General features: G+C 33.7%; 2 protein-coding genes across 2 annotated transcripts; both read right to left on the bottom strand.

The window, feature by feature from the left end:
• Positions 1–306: 306 nt before the first annotated feature.
• On the bottom strand, positions 307–6,752 carry LOC137825192 (uncharacterized). The gene is made up of 13 exons (XM_068630866.1): positions 6,415–6,752; positions 6,226–6,323; positions 6,043–6,125; positions 5,805–5,931; positions 5,067–5,127; positions 4,565–4,662; positions 4,381–4,465; positions 4,065–4,188; positions 2,177–2,278; positions 1,973–2,037; positions 828–909; positions 629–708; positions 307–527 (listed from the first exon to the last, which is right to left on the bottom strand). The coding sequence occupies exons 1-13, from the start codon at positions 6,633–6,635 to the stop codon at positions 470–472; spliced, it is 1,284 nt and encodes a 427-aa protein (XP_068486967.1). The 5' UTR covers positions 6,636–6,752; the 3' UTR covers positions 307–469.
• Positions 6,753–8,525: 1,773 nt separating this feature from the next.
• On the bottom strand, positions 8,526–15,987 carry LOC137819289 (beta-adaptin-like protein C). The gene is made up of 15 exons (XM_068623124.1): positions 15,683–15,987; positions 14,884–15,081; positions 14,150–14,263; positions 13,751–14,001; positions 13,188–13,323; positions 12,924–13,103; positions 12,706–12,798; positions 11,978–12,189; positions 11,770–11,833; positions 11,506–11,685; positions 10,768–10,860; positions 10,060–10,451; positions 9,599–9,788; positions 9,313–9,516; positions 8,526–9,092 (listed from the first exon to the last, which is right to left on the bottom strand). Exons 1-15 carry the CDS (start codon positions 15,767–15,769, stop codon positions 8,793–8,795), a joined length of 2,694 nt encoding a protein of 897 aa, XP_068479225.1. The 5' UTR covers positions 15,770–15,987; the 3' UTR covers positions 8,526–8,792.
• Positions 15,988–16,315: the final 328 nt, after the last annotated feature.

Raw genomic sequence — 16,315 nt, forward strand, 5'->3', positions numbered from 1 at the left:
AAAGTAATAAGTAGTTAAAATTTTAATACTAATATTACATATCAATTTAAAAATTATTTTATAAATTTTTATTAACAATAAAAATTACTTTATCAATAATTTTTTTAATTTATAAAATAATCTTTAATTTAATCAAATAATAATTAATTGTTTTAATTTTTTAAAATTAATTTTTATTTAATAATTTTTTTATAATGATAATTAGGTTTTATTAGAGTTTTAGAGAATAAATATTGTCATTCCTAGTCATGGATTGTGTTTTCTTTTCTTTTTTAACAAATCACAGACTGGTAAAGTAAAATCACAGACGACAAAATTCTGTTTTCTTTTTTAACAAATCCAAATATCAGTCCATCTCGTACAGGCATGAAAATGAAGGATGTCTCAAGAACAATACACTTACGGCCTTGCAGTACAATAAAATGAATTTTACTAAATTTCAATTTTTCTGTGGTACGGGCAGACTGACTTATAAGTATATTCCTAACCCAAACTCCTTTGGATTTGTTTCAACCATCCATGGTGACCTGTTTATTTTTCATAAACCCAAAAAAAATTGTTAACGTTTCCAAAGTCACCATAATGCATAACACATGCATAACACGGCCACTAAGATTAGAAAGTTTACCTGTTCATTACAAAATTAAAAGTTCCCTGGCTAGCACGCCCGAGAAGAACTTCTCTTGCTTCAATAGGAATTCCTTCAGGCTGCTTGTAGAATTCGATGAAATTGTCATATATTTGTTAGCAAAAAAAGTGGTCTATATTTCCATTTTAGATCGCAAAAAATATAAAATAAAATAAAATTGAGAAGTGGACACAAATACCTCTTCAGGAAACCAAACCCCTGGCTGAGTGCTTCCTTCAAGAATTGCAAGTGCAAAAGCAGCTGTTGAAATTCCTACAGATCTGAAAAACGTGCACAGTGCATTCGTCATTACTAAGAAATTATATTCCAGGTTTATGAGATTAGTATCTCCTGACAGTTGTTCATGCTGTAAAATTGTAGAAATGGGATAGACCAAGAATTTAAAAGGCATACAATAGTCTGATTTCTAAGGTAACAATTATAAGAATCAACAAGCATACCATTTTATGATTAGATTACAGTAACAATTACTATTTATTCAAATAAAAATGATGGTAGAATGAATCATGTAAGAAAAAAAATGGGTTTAGGATCCTGTTTAGATAAACTTTTTCCATAAGCTAAATTCAGTTATTCTATTAGCTAAAACCAATAAGTGCCTTATCTTTTGAAAAAAGCAAGATAAGAACTTCTGTAAAAATTAAGTACATGAGTTAACTTAGAAGAGAAATTTAATTTAATATTTTGTTCCCTATAAGTTTTTCCAAACACAAGGTTAGTTTTATATTTATAAGTTCTATCTATGCGAGACCGAAGATTTTTTAATTAATTACTAGTGGACATGTCTTCACCCTAAATATCTCATTAACTTCTTCACATCAGTAGCGTAAGGACACACTGATGAATTTTTCCACTAAGAGAAAAATAAGAAAAAATTGAAATTAATTTTTTTATAAATTAAATTAGTTTATGCATAAATAACTCGTACAACATATTGTTTATCATTTCTCAAATTTTGTGTGCTTTGTATTTTCTTGGATACTAAGTAAACTTAATTTCTTTATTTTAACACTTTAATAAGGTGTCTCAAGAAAATTTTCTAAGATTCTATTGATTATATATTAAAAACTATCCTTCCCTTCTTGAGAGTGTACAACCAGTTTTTCTTGCATTTTGTTCTTTTTAATGAAGGTGTAGATTAGATATTCTTTACTTAGAAAAAGCAAAAATCATGAAAAGCTTGTAGCAGAAATATTTCAAAAAGACATCCCTTAAATAATATATTGACACAATACAAAAAAAAAACAGAAGCTAGCTTAATGTAAGCATAGTTAAAACTTTGCACAAAATTTCATCAAAAAATTAGAGAAAAGGAGAACTTACACTGAAAGTCTCTTGTGACTAAATATACCAACAGTATGGCGTCCACTTGCGCACTCCAAATCAACCTACCCATTAGGAGGGGAGAGTAACGTAAATAATCAGTCTATATTCGCACTTTACTAATATTATAACAAAAACTACATGACTTAAGGAAGAAAAATATGGTTAAACGAGTAATAGTTTAACCCTTTGCATTCCCCTCACCCTCATTGATACGCGTTCTCCAGCAATCCCATCCAATGCTCTTACAAAAGGATCAAACAACTGAACCAAACTTTGTACTCTATTTCTGTCTCTCAGAAATTCCTGCATGTTTAATCACAAGTCACTGGCAGATTAATCAACCACATAATCTTCAATTCGATTTTCAAGTTTTGTTTTCTCGTCACATTCCTCTTCCTAATTTTGCTTTTATATTTCCAAAGCTTGCTATTATGTTTTTGCGTAGCTATTGGTTCAAATTAGAGAAGGGGCAGAGCAATTTTAATAGTGGGGGAGGGAGGGGAGAGGAGAGGAATAGAGGTCTTCTTATTACGTTTGATTCAGGAAAAGGGAAAGGATGACTGCCAAATGTCCTCTTATTTGATCGAAGAGGGAAAATATGGATAATTTAGTGTTAGGCCGTATAAATACCATTAAATAGCAATGGGGATTTTTTTTTTATTCATGTAGTAATGGTAAATATGAAAGATAAAATAATTTTTTGGGGACAATGTAATTCACTGTCCAAATCCCCCCGCCTACTATTCAAGGGAGGCAAAAATGAGAGAGGAGGGATGTTAGCCCTAAAATTTTTTAATCAAACCAAATGAAATTTAAAAATAATCAAACACCACGTCGCCGGAGTATGGTTTTTGACAAACGTTGATACTAAAATTCAACAGCTTTCTACAAACAATAAACTAAAAAAAATAACTTCAGATTTATTAATTTCTAGGGAAAGGAAATCTGTAGATTATCATCCCAATAGCATTTTGATAGATCATCTTGCACTTAGGTGCAGAGTATCAAGGAAGGGGAATGACAGCATTGGATAGAAGTTGTTGTGTTGTGACTAGTGTGCAAGTGTGATCAGCGCACAGTGAGGGTGCATTGTAACAACTTGATAGTGGGAATAGATAAAAGAGAAAACAGGAGAGGAAAAGGTTGGGAAATTGTGAATGAGGTTTTGGGTCGGAGGGAGCAGAATACTCGATGTTCCTGCAGTGTCTCTTATTTTTTTCACTTGTATTTCTTTTCTTTTTGTGAATTTGCAGTTAGCACACTTTTTCTGAACCACTATCTCACTGATATTAGAACTCATGCAGTAAATAATACGGATTCAGTTCAAAAAACTATCACATTGTTTTGGAATATGCTTTTTGAAACAAAATTATAGTTCAATGTCGAAAGAAAAAATCACAGCTTGATCAAGTTTATACAGGTCTATTCCGTGTACTACATGAACTTCATTGCTATTAACATAATATTATCAAAATAAACAGATACCACCATGAAAGTAGACTAAAAAGATAATGTAAATGATTTATTTTCATGATAATATATTTTGAAAGAGAATAAGAAACCTCTATAAGATACTGTTTTGTAGGAATAGTTGAAATAGCAGACAGAGTTTCAGTTTTGCAAATTGGTATTTCAGGTTACGGTTCCCTAGATTTCATTGCCAAAGAATTTAGATTGCACAAATTCAATTTTTGAAAATGAAATCACTTAAAAGGGAGAATTGCATAGCATAGGCTCAAATATTACATAGTGCATTACCAAAGGATGTAGCTGATTGCAGCGCATATAAATTGAATCAAAGCTCCCAAATATCAACTAAGGTTACTATAATGCTTAAATTACCTACAAAACTAACTATTGTCTTTGTAATCCTCCTTTGTTTGCATCATAACATTAGGTTTCAGGACATTCCGAAGCTCGTAATAAGTTTGAAGAAAATATTTCTTAATGATGCATCACAATTTGCAGTTCCATTTCATTATAGAGGGAGTGACCTATCAAAGGAAATATTACATGGACAGAATATTTTCATGCATATTGTTATCAATTAGACTTATCTACAACTAGTCCAAATCAATCAAGAGCATACCAAAGGAAGAAGTGCTGTCATAGCTTCCATCCCCCAATTCCAGAAAAATGGTGCTGTTCCAAATCGAGCACTTACAGTTGGCACTCTTAAAATCTCATGAGCACTGCTAACCTCCGGTAAATTCCTGAAAACCATGTATTGAGGTGGAATCCTAATTTCTGAAGAAAGCAAATATATAGGGGTAATTAAATCAATTTTTTGTGGACAATCTATCGTATAGGCATGATCATGAAGCACTATGACTTTTGTTTCCTACGGTGGGTGTTCTGACTTCCAATGCTTTTTATATATCATCTTATATATCATCAAAACTTACAATAGATAAACATCTCTTTTGCCAATTCCTTTTCCAAAGTCAATCTTGAGCATTGCACTATATGGCTTCATTCTGATCTTCTCTCCTAGTTGAACATTCCAGCATCATCATTTAATCCTACAAACAAAATGGTAATTTAATCTAGATAAAATAAACAACTAGTACAAGCTATTTAGACAATAACCTTTGTTATATGCAACTACTTCCTCTCCCAAAAGCAAGAAGCTTGTAGTCAATATGGTTGGACCAGCACCACCAGTTCCAGCTGTGTAGTAGTAGAATCTGAGTTGACATAGTAGCTTATAAGTGCTGAATCAACATGAAGCTCAGAAAATAAACAAACAAGAATATATTTCTTGTCATTTTTGGATTCTTTATTTTTACCATATTTCCGGATGTGCTTATTACACCTCAGCAGATAATAGGAGAAAATATGCATTAAATTAGTAAAAGAATCTATTCCCTGCATACCACAATGTAAATAGTTTAATAACATAAGACTTTAAGGATGTATTTGAGGTGTAATGTGTTTCATTTCGTCATCAATTATCTAACATGTCTAGGCATAACATATCAAGGAATTCAACATATGATGGTAAGATAAGTAATGACATGTCAATCAAAATACATTTGTATTTAAAATAAGAAATCATACACTTTAGAATTATATGAGAAGATCCACCAACCTTAGCCTCTCTGGCTTATCTTTACTTTCATTTGCTACACGGACTAGCTCTGCTGCCATGACTATAAAATTGTTGGAAGTGTTAGCAACCAAAATAAAGCAGAGGAAACAAGATTTTCATTTACCATAAATCATTATCTGCTCTAATGTCACATAAAATATTGCTGCCAACCTGCATGCACTCTCTATCTTGTATATATAGCACCATACGCTCAATTTGGTTAAAACTTCTCCCCTCATAAGTTAAAATTAATCTCTACTCCTCAACTTTTTTTTACTCATGAACCCAGGGAGGAACCCAATAGTTATGGATGGAGCCGCACCATAAAAACAGCATGGATTGGTCAAGCAAAATTACAAATACATACTTTATCTCACACAATTGAGTACAAACAAAAGTGGAATCAACAATTTATGGGTATGTTTGAATAAACTTCTCCATATTCACTTGTACTAGAAGCTAAAATTAGGTTATACATTAATTAATTTTATAACAGAAACACCCTCATATAATTTTTCTAAATTATTAATTTTAACTCTTACATGAGCTAACTTTAAATTAAGAAAAAAACTCATTTAATTTTTTCTTCTTCTAATTTTCTCTTGTAGAAGTGCTTTACTTTTGATAATCAAGTGCTATCCACGACAGTTTAATATAAATTGGTGATTGCAAAATTTTCATATTAATTCTGGTCCTGATTTGGAAACATAATAACACTGCTGACAAGTAGGTAAGCACCATTGCTAACTCCAGGGTATATTCCTGCAGTTGTTATAGCCGGAATATTTGCATCCAACGCCCTATTCATCAAGGATTTTGCACGCCATGCGTAGCTCGTGTCATCACAAACATCAACATACGCAGTCTGCGGCAAGAAACATACAATCAAAAATTTAAAATGTATATACGCGAAGATGCATGCACAGCAGCATAAAAAACATAACAAATCAGCTACACCTTAGTAAATAAAAGCTACCTTAGTATTTATAGCAGCTTCAAGCACGCTACACCTTTCTGCGCGTTGGAAGGGACCAGCAGCATGAACTACGAGATCTACACCTGCACAGATTCACATTTACAATTACAACATTCATAATCGATTCCAATTCATAAGCATTAGGCACTGAACGGAGATAGGTAGCGAGCGAGAGCAATTTACTCTTCAACGCAGTTTCCAGTGAATTCACGTCGTCGATGTCAACGCGAGCAAACTCTGAATTGCCGCCAAGTTTAGCGGCAAGAGCCTCACCTTTCTCCCTGCCACACGTGCCATGCACACACGAGTTAGAATTACACTCAAACACGATTTTAGAGGCGGTGCGTGTGACGCACGGGCACTGTGACTGACCTGTTTCTACCGGCGACGAGGATTTGTAGGTCGGGACAGAAGTTCGACAGCGCAATGGCGGTGGATCCTCCGACCCGACCCGTTCCGCCAAGAACGAGAATTCTCGAGTTACGGATTTTCTCCGGCAGCGGCACTTCGGTGGCCTTGTTAGTTGCGGTGGCGGTGGCCTTCAAATTCAACGGCGTCCATTTCAAATTCAGAGATAATGAAAGTGGCGCCATTGAATTCAGATTTCTCTTCTTTCTTTGTGTACACTTCGCAGAAGTGCATTCGTTATCGCAACACACTCTATCCCTTGGGTCATTAAAGCGTGATCAATACTTGGCAAAATCCACGCCACCAGTCATATTTTATAATATCTAATTTAAGAAGAAATACATAAAAAAACTAGTATAATTTTTTATTCAATAAAAAAATTCAAAAAAAGTATTCAAGAAAAATATTTTAATCAAAGACTATAGATGAAAATAAACTAAGTTACTTAAAAGAACGTTTGGCAAGTCGCTCAATAACACACGAGCTGTTTTCAGGATATGTATGAAATATTTAAAAGATTTATTTACTACTTTGTGATCTTTATATTAAAAAATTATTTATTCAATCTCTACAAATATTATTTTAATCTATTTTAGTTTTTATATATATTGTGTTTAATATGTTTTGGTTTCTGCTATTTAAATAATAGAAACTTAAAAAGATTGAAAATAACATGTATAAAGATTAAAAGGGATAATCTTACAGAGTGAAAATAAAAGATAACTTTTATTATATGGACAAAATGAGTAATTTTATCTATTTACATTCATTTTAGTACATATGAGCATTTAAAATAAAAATCCCTCATAATATTAGCATTCAATTTAGTTATTTATTGTCAACTCTGTAACCTTAACACAAAAAATTATATAAATAAATTTATATAAACTGGCCTACAAAGCTGATTTATGTTGTCTTAGTGGTGTGATTGGACAACTATCTCAATTCACATTCTACAGCTGAAACAAAACAATACTTATTTCCTTAACACATAAAACATAAACTAAAATCGATGAAAGACAACTATACCCAACTTAACTCCAAAACAACACTGTTGTATTCCCTCAATCCTCACCAAATTTTTAGAACATATGTGACACTCACTACCCTCCCACACACCATCTATACATACAACTTTAACTAACATATATAATGTTACTGTTTTCTTCTTAAACTTCACAAAGAATTGCTCTTCACTCCTCCTATTCATGGAGCACCCTCAAAAAGTTCAAAATATTACCTACAAGTTAAAAGCTTCACATATACTTACACGAATGACATAATTAAATACAATTGTAAAATTAAAATATACATTTTTTTATATTATGTATACTAGGTAACATGCCAAATATCAAATCCAACAATAATAAAGTACTGGTTTCCAGTGGGTTAGAATATACATGTTACTCTTATGTACAAACTCTTCACTCTATTTGGTTTTATTATTGGCAAGAAGAGGGGATGGAAACCATGATATCCAATTATGAATAGTTTCATAATCGTTATGGGACAAAATTTCATATAAATGCATGGCTGATACTCATTTTCATGCACATACACAAAATAGTGGCACATTTGTCATTGTATTCATAGCTTCATTTTCATGCATTTCTTCAGGGATATGGGGCCAACTTTCACTCCCCCTTCACTTTCTTTCCTCTCAAATACGTGACAACACATTCAACCAAACATGAAGAGTACCACTCTTTTATCACCCCCACAAATTCACACCAGTAATATATTCACCCATCCAAACAAAACATTAGAGAGCTGATAATAAAAACATCAGACCTCACTTTACACTCTAAAGTACTAAAATCGATAATAATTATGTGCGATATTGGAAGCTTTAGTAGAAGCTAAAATATCATTGGAATATATTTTTATAATTATATACCAGTGTTAAGATATTTAATTTAATTGAAAATGGTTAAAATATAACTCACATACATAGGAGGGGAGAAGAGTATATATATTTTAAAATAAAAGTGGAGATGAATGTAATTTAAGAAACTTTGTTATTAGTTTGATCCTCTCAACTTCTCCAGGATGAAGCTAATTTTATAATGAGACGATTATGCAAAGATCATATAATATATAATACAAAAATGTTAATAGCATCTAAGTAATCATAGTTTATACAAACAAAGCAGAATATTACAAACCATCCATACAAACCTCTCAACACACGTTGTCCACATGACCACAGCTATGCATCAGTGGGTAATTTTTTCGAATTTACAACCCCTGTCCAGAATATCTATCAAAGATGCTAACAAAAATAGTGTATAAACAAAATTAATGAAAAATTGACGGAATAAGAAATGATGATGATCATGATATTAGCTCCTGAGAAGAGTCTCGATGGCTTCAAAGAAAAATGCCGACATTTCAGGGCTTGGTGTCTTGATTGCGCATTTGACACCAGGGTTTCCGACCACTGTGGTAAGCTCAATTAATAACGGTATCCCTCGAGGGACCGAAGCTGAGAAGTAAAACACATCTTGGTTGGCATTCTTGCGTTTTGCAATAAAGAACACGTTTGATGAAGCGAGTAGGTCCAAGGTCACTTCCACACCGCCAACCACAATGTCTGAGAATTCCTTTGATACCTCGTTTGAATCAGGAAGGGACCTCCAAGTCTGTAGCACAGATAGTGATCATCTTTCAATTTTCACTTTCAAGTATTAATCATAACAAGTGGCAAAGATATAGAATTTGTATAAAGTTTCACATTGTCCTCAGCTTGTTTTAAACATGTATAAAAATAGCTTCGTTAACGATTTTTTTTTTTTTAATTTTACAACTCAGAATCAAAAGTTCATTGCAGTGTGAAAGAATCAGAAGAATGAAAAGGTATACCTCTAAGAAAGTAGAACGTTCCATTTTACCATCCTCGGTAAAAAGTACATGGAATGAGAATTTATCGTTAAAATACCAAACGGGTTGTTGGTTGTTTTTTACAGCAACCTGCAAAAGTGAGCTAGGAGGACCTTGGGACATGTTCTGGAACAAAACCATTGGAAGGAGTGTACTAGTTGATGTTCCAGGTTGTAATTGTGGAACCTGAAAGGCAACTCACCAACTCTTAGAAATTATTTAGTAGAACTCTGGAAGTAAAACTATATGGGAATTGGGCAATAATAACCTGGAGGGGTCCAGCAGCTGCTAGACCAAATGTGTTCTTGTTAAATTGAATCATGAAGCCGTCAAGTGGAACTTGAGTGTTGTTTTCAAACAACATACTGTAAAATATTTGACCATCTTGCTTGGTCAGCTGTGCACTGATTTGTAAACCCTGACCAGTAGAAGCGGGAAGTACAATAGGCAATGCAGGTCTGCATGCGAGGCAAAATATATAATTAAGCATGATTTCATAAATGCATAGTAATGAAAGTTTCAGTCACAACCACTCCAAACTCGTGAACAAGTTTTAACATTGAATAGTACTCGTGACATTGTAAAAATTATCATTAATCTCTTTTTGTACAAAAGAAATAATATTTTATTCATAAAAGAAAGTAAATGCAACACTTCTAATGGGGCATAGTTGATTTAGGTAGGAAATTTCACAAGTAAGACCACAATCTACTTCCCAGTTTCACTCACCTGGCAGGAGTAGCTGGCTGATCAAGAGGAACAACAGAATTATCCATGCCCATCAAATCCCCGAGTAAATCGGGGACAGGGGCACCTGGTGGAGGTGAAGCTGGTGCAACAGATGCAGGCATTGAATAGCTTGAACTTGGTGGTGAAGCAGCCCCATTAGCAGGATTCCCAGGTGACACAGAGTACCCTAGTTCACTTCCCTCGGGATAGTCACCATCTTCAGTTTTCTGGGCTGACGAGTGTGTGCGGGTCACAAATGCATCTGGGGGCTTGTGATAAACAGAAGATAATGTAGCAATGTTGACAAGAAGCTCGTCAAGTAGGGAGGGATCAAGTTGGTTTGAGTCATCAGTTATCACTGGCTTCTCTGCCAACACAACATCCTTGGCTGCCTGGGGAAGATAAAAAAGGTATGTACAACTATAAATTTGTGACCGAAAAATAAATTCAAAATAATAAGGAAAAAAGTATCATTTGAATGTGGTTAGGAACTAAAATCTAAATAACGATAGATGGTGAATCACAATGTGTATACATAATCTTTTGCAAAGAATGATAAAACACATGAAGAACTTCCCTGTGAAGAGTAAATAGTTAATAAATAAGTTTAGCTTGACTATCCAATCTGCAGTCAGGTATCCACCTCAACAGATTATACTGCAAAGATCACAGATAAAAGAGAGAAAATTCTTATTCAAGTAAACAAACCTCAGGGTCAGTTGAGAGGAGACGCCAATATATGTATGCACGATCTCGCAAATCAGGATTATCTGTTTCCACAGTGGCATTGTTCAAAACAACCTGTGATGATTAACCATAAAATGAAACTTAGTATAGCAGCATAAGAAGAATAAACATGAAACAAATGCCAACATATTTGTAAAACAATTTAAAGAAGACTCTTAAAACTAACTTAATAGATGAGTGGTGATAGAATGGTAGACTTGTCTTTCAGATTTGATTACAAATTTTGGGAATTATTTTAGATGTAAATCTCCAGGAGTCACTCTTAAATAACGGTACCGTTCTTTTTTTTTCGAAACTAAAAATGCATTGTAGACCATAACATGGGGCAAAAACATGTGTGCAGTGATGAAGATGATAATGATAGAAAAACAACAAATTTTCTGAAACAATGAATCCCACTATTGTCTAAGTTACAAAAAAAACTAATATTTAAAACGAGCAGTCTTTTTATATACACAGCTTGAAGGAAATAATAGATTTCAATGCTCAGTAAAGAGTATTCCAACTTGATTTTGCCAGAGAAAGTTCAGTATATCTTGGTTGTTAACCCGATCTATAATTCATAGATAGGATGGGAGCTTGGGGAGATTCAAGGTAGATAAATGACAACAGCAGAAAGAGTACCAAAGATATCCATTTGAATTGAAAAAAAAAACAAGAAAACAAGATGTGAACAAAACAAGCATTATTTGGCAGGACCTGAATCATCTGCTGTGGGCCTTCGGTTGGCTTCTTGAGAAAAAGTTTTACAGTAGCTGTCAACAATTGTAGTTGGACTTGTGCAGGTTCTTCAGGGAAGCTTTCCAAGAAACTTTCAAGAAGCTCATCAGCATTGTCTATTCTCTCCGCATATTCACCAATTATCCAAATCATCGATGCCTATCCTCGAAGGAAAGGGGATGAAAACATAAGCATACATGCTAATGCAAGATGAAAATTATAAGGGCTCACAAAGAAACATACCTTGGCTTCAGGCTCATCCAAGGTATCTAAGTTCTCACAAAGTGTTGCAATTATGGACTCATAGCTGCAAAAATGACACAGATTCAAAACTTCAAACAAACTTTGAATGTGATATAATATAAACTCTAACTTACAATCTTTTGTTGTGCAACCCCTCCCCGCCCCCCATCCAAAAGAAGAAAAAAAAAGACAAGGAAAGATATAGTACGTGTTGGGGTATCTTCTAAATATATCTTTGATGACAATGATAGCCTCTTGAACCACATAATTTACTTTTATCTTGATCAATTCAAGCAAAACACTAATACATCTTTCAGCGGCTCTTTCTAATTTGATGGCACAACGACCAATTGCACGAACTGCTTTTCTAACGAAATCTACATCCACCTCAGTAGCATATTCCTTAAATTCCAATAAAACCTGCCAATATCATAATTTAAAGGTTAACAAAAATTGAAACTGACCACATATAATATAGCAAATAGAATAAAGCTGCAGGAACCAAAAGTTTTACAATAACAAATTGTCATGAGTGATGATAGAGATCCATGATTGTTAGATTAAAGAGTTTTACACTGGAGGGGTGAAAGTTTTACAAGGGAAGAATATATCTACTTAATTAAATGGATATGCAAATGAAAAGGCTACAATTCTGTATCAAGCAAATAAAGGAAAAGTGAGTTCCATTAATAAATAGGCTAACCTCTTTTTCAATAGAAAAAGAAATTTAATAGAGAGCACATAGAACATACGAGGATAAATTATCCTCCACAACAAAACTATTAACAAAGAAAGAAAGCTAAAATTGGATGAGATTCTGATGGGATTAGGATAAATGATTAAAGATATCTTTAGTTAGACACTAGAAATCACATTTTACCAAATAAAAAATTCACTGGGGAAGGGAAGTACAAACTAAAATAAAGTAAAGCTTGCCTGATCTATATTTCGGTCTGAAGCAAGTTTTATCATGATTTCTAACTTTTCCATTTTCACATAGATTGGATCATTGTACTTGCAGAAGAACACCTACAAACAGAGTAAGAACAGCTCCATAATGACAGCATCCTCCACAATCGAATACAGAAGTTCTTCAGTGCCCGACTATATTATAACTAGCTGACAAGTTCACAAACTAAAACTTGGACCAATACCTTAATTTCATGAGCAAGAATTGTTGGCCTTCTTTGTACTATAAGATTGATATTCCGCAGGGCAACATATTGTATCTCAGGTTCTGCTGAGAGCAATGTCACAAGAGGAGGAGCCATCTTTTTACAAAGATTCCGAACCACGTCAGGACTGGTTATGAGCTCCATCTGTTGAAGGATCATCTGAAAAAGCATGCAAAATGTGATTTATGAAGCATTAACACCAACATATATGGTAACAAGATAAAAAGTTTAAAAAAAAATTACCTTAACAGCCGATAGTACAACTGCACAATTGGCATGCTGTAACCTCGGAGTAACTCTTTCTACAATGTTTTCTGCCTCACGAGCATCAGCTGCCTTGTACCTAGAAAGGGCGTCCAGTATAAAAACTTGACCCCATCTGATACATTAAGTAAAAGCAAGTTATGTTACATTCAACAAATTAAAAATGATATCAAACTTCAAAGATGAATAAGGAAAAATCAAGGTGATGACAACTAAAGCTATGACTGATAAAATGCACACTCAAGATGACAAAATAAAGTAGTGATACTTTTTTGTATTATGATTCAAGAGATTCTCTCACACCTTTTTCGAGACTTTTCCCCCCATTTTCTATTAATTATAATCTGTATAAAATAATGGTTTGATAACATATATTGACCTGAAGCAACAAATCATAACTAAATAAGCTGCTCAAGATAGCATCCGAATCTACCAACTAATACTGCCCCCTTGCTCAAGAGGAAGAGAAGTTGCACTATACCTAAATCCAAGAGTGCTTCTAATTTACAATTATGATAACAAATATTAAAACATAAACTTACTCTGTACATTCATTTAAAGCAGTGAGGAGCTTTGTAAGCGTGTTAGTTGTGAGCTCAAAGATGGGTTTACTACTATTGTCCTGAATTTCAGCAAGTGCTGCCACTGCATTAGCTACAACCATTGGATTATTATCAGATATCAAGTCCTTCAGAGATTCCAAGAACCCCCTGTCCTCAACCAACTCTGCATTTATGTCATATAGCTTTGCGACACAAATGGCTGCTGTCTTACGAACATATGGATCGTCATCCTGTCAACATATCACATACAGCTTATACAAGTAAGGGTAACAAATAGATGGCATAAAACACATATTGTCAACATTATGAATACAATAAGAAATTTAAAATAGTAATTTTCAAACTCAATATGCAAATATAACAGCACTGGACGAGTACCTTCAGGCATCTTTGAAGGGGATCACATAGATACTCAGTAATTTTATCAACACGAATGCAGCCCATTGTCCGTACAGCTAAGGCACGAATTAAAGGATTTGGATCTTGCGAATCCTGCAAACGATTTTATAAAAAGAAATTAAAAAAAAAAAGCAACACACAAACTCAGATTTGCTTCCATCACAGAGAGATAAGGATAACAGTATTCAGTTAATGAGTATTATAATCTATGATTTAAATTTGCCAAAAAACATAGTGGTTAGAGGGCTGCGACTTTGGGTTAATGAACAAGCAATTGAAATGAATTACACAATTTAAAATATAGACTATATATTGTGAATTTTGAGTATTAGAAAAGGAATATAGTCTCACATTACATAGATTACACACTCTCAAAGGATTTATACATCAAGACAATCCTTACACTTCCAAAGTGTGTAAAAAAGGAGATAGTTTTCGTGCACATGCAATTGTGGGCCTCATTTGGACTTTTTGTTAAGGGTAGTGCTCATCCGTGCCTCAGGAAACCATCTTGTTCATGTTCTCAATTACCATACGGAACTATATATATAGTATAAAAGTTGGGATCTCAAGATGGGGAGGGAAAAGGGAATATAGTGAAGACAGACCATGAAAGCAATAAAAATGCAGTACAAGATAATATTAAAGAAACAATACATTAAGACTATAAGAGAAAGAAATACAAACAAATTAGCGGTAATTCCAGCTTTTACCTTCACAAATGTATTTACAGCAAGTATAGCAAGATCCGGCTGACTCTTTGCATAATTTATCAGGTATAAGTAAACCAACTTTTTCAGCTCTAAATTTTCTGTTTGCATGCAATTCACCACATCTGTGAACAATGAAGAGACATCCTTCCCAACTGTCATAGCAGCAATCACCTTTTTCACTGCATCTTTTCTTTTATCCTGTGAAACAAGAAAAAGAGAAGTAAGATTCCCGTGCCCTCTAGCATACAATTTTCAAAAACATGGCAACAAAAGAGAGGGGAAAACGTCCAAGAAAACATGTCCACAAACTCAAAACACTGAAACAGCAATCTCCATACTATCACTTGTCAATCAAAACATCCACAAATCCTACCACTACAACAATGCAATACATTAACACCCAAACGCGTGCTCGGTAGTCACAACTGATAGAATGATACAAAATTCAAACACGCTAGCAATAAAATTCATAAACGAAAACATGAAGATAGCAAAAGGCTCCATAGGTTAATAAGTGAATGCCACCCATCATAGTGAAAATTTTAAGTTCAGCACTAAATTTAAAACATAAATGAAGAGAACTGAAATTAAAATCACGACCAACATTAAACAAATCGGAACATTGTGAGTCATTCAATAGCTGTTTACGTATTGGCGAATTCTGTGATATTTGAAGCTGAAACGGGAAGGAATCGAACATGGCGAGCGAGGGATCGGGCGAAGGATCGAAAATGGAATGGAGAAAGAAGAATCGGGAACAGAAAGGAAAGAATGTGAATGGATCTGGAGAATGGAATACCTTGTACTGAGAATTGAGTTCCTCTTTGAGCTCAGGGATTTCACCCTTCTTGGTGGTGGAGAAGTACTTCGAATCGTTTCTGCTCATCTTCTCTCAATTTGCGCGCTTCTCCTTCCTCTTCCCCGTTTCCCTTCAATTGCTTCGTCTCGCCAACAACTTGGATCGGTTAACTGTGTTTTCACTGTATCACGATCCAAAACGGTGTCGTTGTCTACCCTTATTCAGAGTTAAGCTTCCGAACGCCTACCATGGCATGTCAGAATAAACTTTTTCATATAGTAAATAAAATAAAATAAAATATTTTTGGTTCAATTTTTTTCTTCTTCTCCCATAATAGAGGAGTTATTCTATTTTTATTTTTATTTTTTTAATTAGGCTTCTATGATATTTTTTCTTAGTTTTAATTCAGATTGTTAAATATAGCCATGTTTTTCTTTTATATAAAATTTTAATGTTAAATATTCCTATGTAACTTAATATTCAAATAATAGTAATCATTTATCTATCATTACTTAAAAAAAATATTATTAAAAAAATTGTGAAAGAATTACATTAAAATTTTATATATATTAACAAGAATGATGGAGACTATATTATTCATAATAAATTAAATGCAAGTTTATTATGTGAATG

This window comes from Phaseolus vulgaris, chromosome 11 (assembly GCF_000499845.2).
Source record: "Phaseolus vulgaris cultivar G19833 chromosome 11, P. vulgaris v2.0, whole genome shotgun sequence".
NCBI lineage: Eukaryota > Viridiplantae > Streptophyta > Magnoliopsida > Fabales > Fabaceae > Phaseolus > Phaseolus vulgaris.

Bases quoted from the DNA above. Each gene is read 5' to 3' on its own strand.
- LOC137825192 (XM_068630866.1), bottom strand. From the start codon at position 6,635: ATGGCGCCACTTTCATTATCTCTGAATTTGAAATGGACGCCGTTGAAT. The intron at 6,324-6,414 runs GTCAGTCACAGT...CACGTGTGGCAG, and splicing joins CTCGTCGCCGGTAGAAACAG to GGAGAAAGGTGAGGCTCTTG. The intron at 4,466-4,564 runs GTTATTGTCTAA...ATGTTCAACTAG, and splicing joins AGTAGTTGCATATAACAAAG to GAGAGAAGATCAGAATGAAG.
- LOC137819289 (XM_068623124.1), bottom strand. From the start codon at position 15,769: ATGAGCAGAAACGATTCGAAGTACTTCTCCACCACCAAGAAGGGTGAA. The intron at 13,324-13,750 runs GTAAGTTTATGT...TTAATGTATCAG, and splicing joins GCTTTAAATGAATGTACAGA to ATGGGGTCAAGTTTTTATAC. The intron at 10,861-11,505 runs GTCCTGCCAAAT...TAATCATCACAG, and splicing joins GCCCACAGCAGATGATTCAG to GTTGTTTTGAACAATGCCAC.